Below are 11,817 nucleotides of genomic sequence, written 5' to 3' on the forward strand. Positions count from 1 at the left end.
AAAGCCACACAGCAGCTTTGGCCCTGCCTGGTGCACTGTCCCATGGCAGTGGGCACGGCTCACTGGAGATCTTTGCTCATGGCTTTCAGTGAGGCGTTCACTGGTTCAGGTCCACTGGTGTTTCAGTCATTTGGACTCCTGCACCCTGCACACCTCTGTGCCAGAGAGAGAGCGGTTAAACTAACAGAGCAATGCAGTGCTTGGCTCTCCAGGAGCACATGGGTGCAGGTGGCGTTATCTCTCCTGGGACAAGCTCTTCCAGGCTTGAATTTTAAAATGCAAACAGATAAACCCCAGTGTCAGCAGGGAGCACCTGTAACTGGTGAAAAACCCTACCCAGGCTCTTCTGGAGCTTGGCTTTACATAGCATTCAGTCCTGGAATGCCTGGAGTTCCCTCCCTCCTTTTTTCAAAGCCTGCTGATAAAGAATCAGGGTCGTGGGGGCTGCTTTATCCTAGGCTGGGATAAATCTGTCTGCCCAGCCCCATGCTTTTGCACAACTCTGGTTTAAACAACAATAATATAGTAAAAAAAAACAACTAGAAACCCTACCAGAGTTTTTTTACAATCTGCTTGTGACACTGCTGAATTGGGAAAACCCTTTTGCATCATGGTATCCCTTTCTGGGTCACCCTTGGAAACCTGCCGGGCTTGGAAACCTGCTGGGAGCAGCCAGCACTGCCAATCCTGTTATCAGTGTCTGCCAGTGGCTGGAAAACCCCACTGGAAAAGCTGGCATGGCCCCCTCCACCAAATGGGAGGAGAGGGCGTGCAGGGCAGGCTGTCCAGCCAACCGTGGCACACTGCTTTATACATGCAATACCGTGAGCTGAAGCACTTCATACCTCTGCTCTGGGGAAAGCAGGAATAGGTGTCTGGAGGAGATTGGAGTTAGTGACCACTCCAGATTTCCCCTCCATGTCATGCAGGGTGCCAGCAGCCCTGCACTGTGAGAAGCAGGCCAGCTCCTTCCCCACTTGCCAGAGCCTGCAGGCAGGCTCAGCTTTGACCTCGAATTGTTGGTCTGCAGCAGGGAAAACACCGGATTTTGTCCTCAGGGAGCTGAGGACGGAGGGGAAAATCCCTTTTCCTACAGCACTCCAAGTAGGAGTCTGAATGTCTTGGGACAAAACCAGTCCCCGTGCCCCAGTTTCCCCATTTGTAAGAGAAAAATCATGTTCTTGCACTTCCCTGGGGGGTGTTGAGAGGGTTACTAAAATCCACCCCACCCCCCAACATAGACCTGAAATAACAGACTTTTGGATAACAAAAGTACTGTATTAGAACAATGACTGGAAGTGCTGCATCACTGCAGAGCTCATCTTGCTTTCCCTTTGCATCCCAAAGCCAGCAGCCAGCCCAGCCATCACCACATCCTCGAGGGGAACATGAGTCCTGTGGGCGAGTCAGACCAAAGGATGACCTGTGCTGATGTTAGCTGGGATCCTGCTCTGGGTGAGCGTGCGGGACTCAGACGATCCTGTTTTTCTTCAGGACGAGTGTCTCCACCTCCTTCATGAGCCGGAGGCACAGCTCCTCCTGCCATGGCAAGGCCACGCACTGCACGGCCACTGGCAGCCCCACGCTGCCACGAAAAGCCTGTGGCACAAACAGAGGGGGAGAGGGCAGGGAGATGTCCAAGGGAAGGAATGGAGATGCTTGTGACCCTAGGGAACCAGGCACCACTCACCTTTGCCAAGGTCCGGTCCCACCAGTCCCGAAAGTATCCCTGGTAGCCCTTCAGCTCCTCCTCGTCCTCGTCCGTCACCATTGTGACAGGGACCACACCGACAGGGAAGTCCAAGGCGTTGTAGAGCATGGTGTAGCTGACTGCCACTAGGGGAGAGGGGGAGCTTGCAGCACCAGCCTGCTCTAGGGAAAGTCTTTGCCCCCCTCCCTGCACACAAGCTTCCAGCTAATGGGGTACTTGCACTGGGAACTCAAGGGCTGCGGGATGGAAACTGCCCCTTGGCTCCCACATGCACTGGAGCGGTTGTCCTGGGTGTACCCCACCATCTGTGGGTGCAGCTGCCCCAAGAGCCGAGCTCTTCCCACCACTGGCCAGTGCCTTGGGGATGTGAGGGGAGGAGGAGGAATGCTTCTCATTGATACTGGTGGAGTGCTGCAGCAGGGGCACACTGGAGGTAAAGGTCCTCCGTCAGCAGTCCTACCTGAGAGCTTCTCAGGGTAGCCAATGCCAAGAGCTGGGCCCAGCATGGGACAAAGCATGACATCCAGATTCAGCTTTTTCCACTGGGCAATGAACTGGTGGCAAAACTCCTGAGGAGGAAACGCACTGGTGGTCAGTGGGGTGAGTGTACTGAAGCTCTCCTCGGCGCCCAGATGGGTTCTTGGCCCTTCCCCGGGAGCAGCCATCAGGCTACATCAGGCCTGATCTTGCTAAAATCCAGCAACCCTTTGCTGCTTGACTAACAGCCCTCCCAGGGCACCAAAGCACCCTCCATCCTGCTAAAACTGGAGGTGGGGAAAGATTGAGTGCAGTGGCATATGGCAATCTGTGACACGGGCATGGGTCTTGAGGAAACCAGAATGGAAGTGAAGACAAGTCTGCTACAGCTGATGGCCTATGTTTTCAAGTGTAGAGTAGAAAATTCAGGTCTGATTCAGGATCATGAATGTGTCTGTGTCGTCCTAATCTTTAAACAGGCTGAGAACTTACACATCCAAGTGAGATCTGTTGGAGTGACGTATGTTCCTACCTCACATCACCACTGACTTGATCATCTCCTAACCTTGGTGGGTACTGAATCTGCCTCTTACCAAAGAGAAATAAACCAAAACCTATTGAACCCCAAATTGCAATACTTTACCTCAATTTCATGATGAAGACTCCAGACTTCATCCACTGTGCTGAAAAAGGAAACAAAACCAAAGAAAGGCATCAAGAGGTGCTGCAAAGAGCAGCTTTAGGGGCAGGGAAGAGCATCAAAAAACAGATGGGCACAGGTTAGCTTTGCTCCTGCAGCTGAAGCCAAGGGAAGAGAGGACTTTGGCAAAGTCCTGGCTTTCCTCTGAAGGACTGGGGGTCTTATTTCTGCTTCTGCCCATGATGGAGGGCTGAAGACTAAAGACAGATTGGTGCAGTGCTGCTTTGGGCTGTATCCAGCCCTGTACTGCCACTGTTCTGAGAAGGTGGAAGCCCAGGCACTTAATTTCTCAAAAGCCAGGCTGTGTGAGGTGGACTGATCCTTTGATGTGGGGACAGACATACTGCCTTGGAGGCACAGCACAAAATACACCCTCTGTGCTACGGGATTTGAGTCCTTTCTCACCACTAAATGCCCAACACTGACATTGCAGCAAGGAAGAGCAAGCTTCCTTCCCTATGCATTTACCTTCCTTCTGTCTTAAGGGGTCCTTTCCTCATGGCATGATGGATGCCCTAACCAGTGCTGAAGCTGATACTGTATTTCATTCCCACAAGCTTCATCCAGTTCCTAAGCAAGAGGCTGTGAACCCTCGCCCTCATTCCCATCCTCAGTACTAGAACAGTTTGCCAAATACTTCACGGTTATGGTGTTGACATAAACTGCCCTCAGTTTGCTCCCACCCTTGTGTTTTCTGCCTTGTGTTTTCTCAGACACATGTAGCTGGGGCAGTATTCCTAATGTAGCACACACTGCTGCTCTCCAAAAGAGAAAGCCCAATCTTCACACATTTGCTTAGGCTCAGATTTACTCACTTTGCTCTCATACTTGTTATGATACCTGAAAATCGAGGCACCTGTGAAGGAGAAAGTAAAAAAAAAAAAAAAGAAAAGAATTTACATTAATCCTAGCCCTGTCCTCTGAGACAGCTCCATCACAAATACAAGCTGTTGACTCAGTGCTTAGGCAGAACTCATGGATTTTCCCCAAAGTGGGGAAAGAAGGAACAAAACCAGCATCACTCCAGTTGGGAGATGTGTCTAAGCACAGCCAGGAAGCAATGCCTAGAGACTTCTCTATGATAAAGCCTTAGTGCAATGGCAGATGAGTTATTCACACCTATTGCTTAACTCCATCTATGCTAGAAAGAAATGGACCTTACGAAGGGTTTGGCAATCCAGGAGAGGACAGTTTTTAGCCAGTTTGGTGACTTCGCCAACCACAAAAACAGCCCCACGCTGCCTTTCTCCAGCTCCCCTTTGCTGAAAGAGAAAAGGGTGTTTAGCTGAGCAGTGTTAGAAAGCCATCAGTAGATCAACTTTCACAAGGCCAACCCCTCTGAACACCATATCTACATGACAAGAAGAGATTTGCTCCATTCCTCCGGGCTCCCCTGATTCTCACAGTATTTATAGGATATCAGCACCCAGCTTCCTTTCATCTGTCAAGGCTGGTAACAATCCCAAAGAGACTCAAGGTTCATCTGAATCACTTGATGGTAAGCTCCCCAGTAAATCCCAGCACATATCAGGCACTATCTACATCCAGTAGATCTGCTACCTGTATCTGGGTGCTAGCCAGACCCCAGGGAGGATTTTCTTAGAAAGGCATGGATGACACCAAACCGTTCCAGTTCATACTTACAAGTTCTTGAGAAAGGTGACGCCTCCATCTGCAAACACTGCCTTGATGCAGAAGTTAAAGATCACATGGTCCACATTCGTGAGTTCAAAGGGCACCATCTGGAAGGAAAACGGAAGAGAAGTCAGTGGCACAAGCACAAGTAAGCTGTGTGGGAGAAGCCATTGAGGCCTCGCAATGAGCCAAGCTGGGCTGAGGATTTTCTGACAAGTCCTCAGTAAAGCCTCCAGAACCTGAGGCCACCAGGTCCTCCCCATCCCATCCGTCCTTCCCTGAAAATGCCGTTTTCCCTTTGAGCAACAATTGATGAGTCAGGAGATACAGGATGGGCTTGGCCCCCTGATATTCAAGCAGGCCCAAGGCACAATGATCTCTCCAAAATTGTCAGTGGGTGACAGAGAACATGAGTCTGTGCTCCCCACTTCACTCCTGATCATTGTGCAAGGGTTAGGGGGATGCATGCAGCCACAACCATGCCTCACACACAGCAGATGACTTGCTGAAATGGTAGAGGAGGAAGGAGACAACCTCTGCTCAGCACCCCTGAAACCTGAGGCTCTAGAAATGGGTCTGGGTCAATATGGCATTCCTTGGCTATAAAAGATCTGCCATCTGCAACTGCCCTTTTCTATTCTCCTTAGGTCCTTGTTTCCAGATGCAAAAATAGGATGTGGCTTTCCACGCAACATGCAGTAGATCTGTGGAACTGTTTGCCAAAGGATATGATGCAAAAGAGGTGAAGCTGGCTTGAGGATAGACTAAACAAGTTCTTGGACATCAGCTTGTCACAGCCACTGAAGTGAGGTGGTCCACCAGGCTCAGGAAACATGCTGAGCTGACAGTAATACACCACCAGGACTGTAAGCTGCCTGCGGTCACTGCCTCAGGACCTGGGTTGTACAGCACCTAGCTCAACGTGGATCTCACCCATACTACAGGCAAGTCATACAGCAGTATGTCTACTCCCCAGCATGTGTTATGGATAGGGGTGGGCTCCCTTTTGTGTTCACCAGCACCTAAAGAGCATTGAGGTTCTGCTGAGAGGAGAAAGCAAGTTGCAATATAACAAATTTCTCTTTTCCAGAAGCAGCTAACTACTTTCATCAAAGCTGTGGGAAGCTGAGTGGATTCCAGGCCTCCTTTCCTTGCCAAATTTGCTTGATGTTCACCCATGAGTCCCAAAGATGGAAGATGGTAGGAAGGAAGAACAGATGCAGCATGACTATTGGGTTCATGCAACATCCTACCGTGTGGCCAGCATCCTCCAACAACTGCTTCGTCTCCTGAACAGCACGTCTCATGGTAGGGCTTGGCATGGTGAAGAAATCGGTTTCATAGTAGCCTATGCGGAGGGGCCGGGTGCTGGAATACACCTGCAGAGCAAGGGAGAGCACCAGCTGGAAGGATGCCAGCGGCATCAGGAGCCAACAGTACACCCATGCTGCAGGGCAAGTCTGGAAAGCAGCGCTTCTCTTGCCCACGTGCCCACCCACAGGTCCTGGAGGGCTCCCATGAGCCACTGGCATTTTCAGCCGGAGCAACGGCAGCTCTTCTCAGAGACCTTTGCCCCCTTTGAAGTCCTCTACCTCTTCATTGAAGGGAATGGGGGGCACTGTGCTGTCCAGGCTGAACATGTCCTCGCACAGGAGCGCTCGCATGCACAGCGCCAGACTCTCCACGTCTTTTGCCATTGGCCCCACTGCTGCAACCACTGGAAGAGACCACAACAGAGCATTCATGGCTGGGAGCCTTTCAAGGGCATGTCCTGCAAAAGCAGGACCTCTTGGCATTGTTTTGACTTAATCTGTTGTTGGCAACAGTTCCTCTTTAAGAATTGGGCTGAGGATGCCTACAGGTGTCTTTCCACCAGCAGGCCCATTGTTGTGGACCGTTATGGAGTTATCCAACAATATGTGCCCCAATGTCTTCATTTCACGATTTACAAAAATAAACAAAATCTTTGTTGATCACGACACAAGGACAACGTAAGACACTCCCTTTGACTACTAATCCCACGTCCCATGAAGTAGTGGCAAACAACGCAGTAATCTCTGGGTTACAGGGTGTGTTGAGGTTTATGTGTTACACAACTACTCTTGGCTCATGGATATTCCAGTTTCTCAGGAATCACGGTATGGGGGTGGCTCTCTGAAAGAGTCCCTGAAAGGGAACCTGCTTCTCTCTGAACATCTTGGAGAAGGTCCCCCATAACCAACTCAAGGTCCTCACCATTGCCCTACTGCCCTCCCTGCAGGACAACCATCAATTCCTACCTGCCTTCTGTCCAAGGACACCAGAAATTATTCCTTTTTTGCTGCAAAGAAAAGAAACATACAAAATACAGCAGCTGAGTAGTTTTCATTGAAGGGAAAGGCTTTAAGCAATAGCAAGTGGTAATGAAAACACTGCCCTCCCTTTGCAGATGCAGAGGTTGCAGAAGGAAGGGCCAAGGGGAAGCCCAAGAGACACCCAACCCAGGACAGAATGATTTATGCCTTGTCAGTCAGGAACAACCACACCCTTAGCATGCAAACAGAGGTTTCTCCATGTCAGTTGAGGGAACAAATGCTTCCCTCCATACAGGCCCCAGAAAACGTCCAGGTAGGAGGAAGAAATGAGCCCTTCCCAGTTCCTCCCAAGTTTCCCCTTGTCCTCAGAAGTAGGAGCATCCTAGCAGAGTGATTAGTAGGGTGGTGGGTGGATCTCATCCACAGAATTCACTGTGTTACTGACAGTACCTGAGTCTGTTCCCAGTGGGTTTCAGTGCACAGATCCCACAGAAGGCAGCAGGGAAACGCAGGCTCCCTCCTACATCCGTCCCAAAGCCCAAGATGGACCCACCTCCACCTATAAGTGCCCCTTCTCCACCAGATGAGCCTCCAGGGCTTCTGGTGTAGAGCAAAGGGTTGAACGTCTGACCGAAGATTAAGTTCTTGCAGTCATAGCTAAAGAGAGAAAGAGAGAGAATGTAAATGAAAGGAAAGTAGATATCTGCTCATGTGAACCCCGGTCACTACAAAAAGACCTTCAGAAGGTTAATTAGGTAATTCTCTCATTACATTGACATCACTTAGTCTGAGGGAGCTTCCCAAAGCTCCCATGAAGACCATCGGCCTTTTCATGCTGGTCCCAGGACCTGGATTCACTGCCAGCTAATTTCAGTGTTGTCAAGCCTTCCCCACACAGATCCTCTGGCAGCAGAAATACATCAAGTCTCCTGGAAAGCCTCCCTGTTCAGGTGGTCCTGAGTGCCACAGGACATCCAAAGCGGCTCACCTGGACAAGGTCCAGGCACCCCTATCCTGGGGGGCATTGCTGAGCCCCTGCTTGGGAACAGGCCCAATGTCAACTGCAGTGATACTTGAATATTGGAATCCTCCAGGAACTGGTGCAAAATCTGATAACCCCTGGGGCAACCTCTTTGTGTGGCTTTTTTTACACATGGTCAGTCATTGCCGCATCACCTTAAGGAAGACATTTCATACGGCTTGGGCAATAGTGATCCACGGAGAAGTTTTGCCAGAGTTCATTTGCCAGGACACAGGAACACTAGCAGGGTGGCTATCCAGCAGAGCAACACTGGACCTCATCCCATATCAATGACATCAAGAGTGGTCTTGCCAGATACAGCAGGAGGTTTGGGGGCAGGATAATTTAAGGTTGTTAGCTTAATTAACTAACTAGCTTCCTCTTCCATGAATATGTGTTTGCCCTGTATAGTTAACAGAACCATCTCTGAGGGGTTAATTTGGGGGAAAAAGAAAAACAAGAAAAAAAAGTGATTTAAAAACACCCAGCACAGGAAAGAAGGGCAGCATTTTCTCTCTTCTTCTCCTCTTTTGTTTCTTTATTTCATTTAGAACTAGAGTTAATTTTCATCCTTAGTGTAAATGTGTTTGGTTTTTTTAACTAAAACTTAAAGACACGAAGGATGGGGACCAGGTGTTGTTATTGAAAAAGAAGTGGAAAATGAGAATTAGACTTGATAGAAACCCTCATTGGAGATGAGGGAGGGAGGACTGCCGCCATGACGAGGGAATGGAGCAGCCACCTACCTGATGAGGGACTGGGGAATGTTGGTTTTGACAAACGGAATCGCCCCCTGTCTCCTGAGCACTTGTACCACCACGCTGTCCTCTGCTGCGGGTTTATTGAGGTTTTTTATAAACCCTAGTGTGGAATCATGACCCTAGGAACACAGGACAATGAGGTTTCCAAATGCAGGACTGCAATTCCGCCTGCCCCCATAATTTTATCTCTATATGTAAGCAGGTGCATGCACCTCCAACAACCCATCCATCACACATACGTTGCATAGTGCATTGGCAGTAAATCTGACGAGCCTTCTCTGTTGGCTCATATGGCAGATGGGCAACAAACCCCACCACCTGCCGGGGCAATCCATCCCACATCAGCTATGACAAAGTCAAGCAAGATGCTGAGGTCAAACCTCTCCCTGCCACCAAACTTCAAACCACAGGGATCTTGGGATACATGCAGTATCATGCTGGTGGTACCTGGCAGTCAATGGAGTCTTTGATGCTGACAGGCACCCCGTAGAGCAAACCCAGCTTCCCTGTCAGCTTTGCTTTCTGGAGCTGGGTCTCACTTTCCTGCAGATACTCCGTGATGCAGTTGGTTTCTGTAGCAATTTGGAGAGCCTTTGGGAAAGCAGGCAAAGCCCGCAGGTGAGACACAGCCCGCAGTGTTGCTCAAGAGCCTTCTGTTTTGCAAAGGACACCTGCCCCTTCCCCCTTTTCCACCTCCCCATCCAAGCAGTTGGTGTCAGGGCAGCCCTTTCTGTTCTTTTCCAAGACATTTTCATGTCAAATTCCAAAACATTGTCTGGACGCAGGGGGACCACAGCACCAGCTGGTGCCTGATGAAATGAGGCACTCAGCCCAGCAGAATACCAAAGGGTATGCTCTTGATTGAGCTTCTGGGGTGGCATAAAATGATAACCCCAAAGTGGGAAGCCAGGAGGTGATGAGAGCATTATGGCAAAAGTAGAGAACGAAAGTGGACACCAAGTCTTTGAGGTTTACCAGCCCATTTGGAGATAGAGGGGAGACAACAGCAGCACTCTGAAACTTTCCTATAGCTATACCTGCCCCTGGGAAGGTATGGGCTCCCTAGGAAGGTGTGGGCTCCCCAGGAAGGTGTGGGCTCCCCAGATGCTAAGCTTGCTGCTCTGTTTTACTCTAAACCAAGCTGAGAGCCATGGCAGCCATATGGCCAGCTCTCCACTCACTCACAGAAAAGCGCAGAAGGGCCCAGCACTAACCAGCGAGCAGTGACAGCTCAGCAGCATTTGAACCAGGTTTTGAACCTTATGCTGGTCTTCTCCCAAAAAGAGCCAGCCCCACCTCAAGTGAGATGCTGCCCCACCACCCCTGCTCCTCACCTTGCCCACATAGGCATAGAAGACGTGCTCCGGAGGGAGGGAGCCATCACGGAGTTTCTTGCAGAGCTTCGGCAAAGGCAGAGAGAGGATGGAGACCATGTTCACAGAAGGATGCTACAGGAAAGGTTGAACAGGCAATGACACACCTCTACCTCAGCTGGTGGGCTCCTCCTCTCCCCTTGGTGCCCACTGTAACCCACCCAAAAAATATATGCCATTTAGTGGCCAAATGCAATATCTGCCTCAAGACTGCAATCCTGCTCCTACCTGATACCAGTGAGCATGGTGTGAAACCTGCAGGACCAGTAGTAACCCAGGCTTTCTAAAGCCTTGTCTTCCTGGACAGACCGATCTCACCAAGCACCTGCTGTTTAAGAGAAAGCCTTTCATGCAACCTTGATCAGGCAGGTCGTGGCCAGGCCTGGGGGAACTGCTCGGTGCAATGTTCTCTGCTGGATTACAGTGGGAATTGGCAGCATGGTTGTAGATATTGCTCCAGCAGGAAATTAAACCAGACCTGGTGGCAGCTTTTCTCCTGGCATCACCAAGATGTCCTACAGTGAAGCACACAAACCAGGGAGCCCCATGTCTGACAGCAGGCAGGTCATTTTCGGGCCAGCAGAGATTTCCCTGCTACCTACTAAACACCACGCAAAAAGCGTCAAACCTCATCCCCTAAGATGAATCTGTGGACTCTGAACCCGAGTGAATCTGCTCTCACCACAGGTCAGGCAGTCTGACGGGATCGTAGTGGGCACGGCGCAGTCGAGCTGGATTTCTGGGCGCCGTGCCTTGGCACCGGTGGCATCACACCTTGTCCCTGCGGGCAGCGGCCCCGGGCTGCCTGGCTGCACTTTGGCCTCTGCTGATAACACGCTGCCTCTTGCCTTTTCCTACCGCCTCCTCAGCAGCCAGGCTGAGCTTCCTACCATGGCGGAAGAGGCCGGGAAGCTTTCAGACGTGGGGCAGGGATTTTCCTCTCCTCGCTGCCGGTTGCTGTTCTCTGGCGCCTGCGCTGCTGCCCGTTATCCCCCGCTGCACCGGCTGCCCCGGGAAGCATTCCCTCCCCATCCCTGCCATGGAGGGGACTGCTGCACTGCTGAGGTGGGGTGGGGTGCATGCACACATAGAGTTAGAAAGGGGGAAAAGAAAAACCCCACCTACTTCCCCGCAGCTCCATATTAGGAACCGGGATGCCGTCTCGCAGCCGGGCCAGCCCTGCAAGAGCAGCCCCGCAGCTGCTCCTCGCTGGGAGACCCCCGCCCCTGCCCGCAGGGAGGGCTGCACGGACGCTGGCCCCGAGGCTACGCCAAGGGGAAGGGGCCAGGGTGAGGAGCTGTCGCCCGCCGGGCGGAGGCGGCTTGCCCATCCACAGCCTCCCCCCGGGGTGGGGTGGAGGGGAAGAAGCGCTCCTTACTCCACCCACCTGCTCTCGAAAGCACCGCACGGCCATCTCCATCTGCACCAAGCTCCGCTCCTGCCTCTGCTGAGCCTCCTTCACCTTCTTCCAAAGCCCTCTTCGCCGCCGCCATCGCAGCAGCAGCAGCAGGAGGCTGGCGGCCGAGCCGCAGAGCAGGGCGGGCAGGGGGACCCGCATGGTGAGGGTGGCTGGCTGGCCCAGCGCCCCGCTCCTCCCGCTCCCCCGGCGCCCAGGGCAGCCGCTCGCCGCCGAGGAGGTGGGGCGGAGGGAAAGCAAAACCTGGGGAGGGTTCGCGGGCGGGGAGAGGGTTGGGCTCCGTGGGGAAGGATTTAACCAGTTTGCTGATTTGCGAGCGACAGCACTGGTAGGGAAGAGGAGGAGAAGATGTGGGAGCTGGAAAAGCTCCTGGATGAAAACTCACCCCTCCCTGTGTTGGGTGGTCTCTCTCCGATAAGGTTTATTTG

The 11,817-nt window shown here is 51.8% G+C and overlaps 1 protein-coding gene across 1 annotated transcript; it reads right to left on the reverse strand.

The window, feature by feature from the left end:
- Window positions 1-1,470: 1,470 nt before the first annotated feature.
- Window positions 1,471-11,530, reverse strand: LOC104349208 (fatty-acid amide hydrolase 1). The gene is made up of 15 exons (XM_086462130.1): window positions 11,360-11,530; window positions 9,934-10,047; window positions 9,047-9,190; window positions 8,585-8,718; window positions 7,268-7,474; window positions 6,803-6,843; window positions 6,116-6,240; window positions 5,777-5,902; window positions 4,533-4,630; window positions 4,051-4,150; window positions 3,704-3,744; window positions 2,832-2,871; window positions 2,172-2,280; window positions 1,691-1,836; window positions 1,471-1,599 (listed from the first exon to the last, which is right to left on the reverse strand). Exons 1-15 carry the CDS (start codon window positions 11,528-11,530, stop codon window positions 1,471-1,473), a joined length of 1,725 nt encoding a protein of 574 aa, XP_086318256.1.
- Between the last annotated feature and the right edge of the window lie 287 nt (window positions 11,531-11,817).

Source organism: Leptosomus discolor, chromosome 3, assembly GCF_034619465.1.
Source record: "Leptosomus discolor isolate bLepDis1 chromosome 3, bLepDis1.hap2, whole genome shotgun sequence".
In the NCBI taxonomy this organism is placed as follows: Eukaryota; Metazoa; Chordata; class Aves; order Leptosomiformes; family Leptosomidae; genus Leptosomus; species Leptosomus discolor.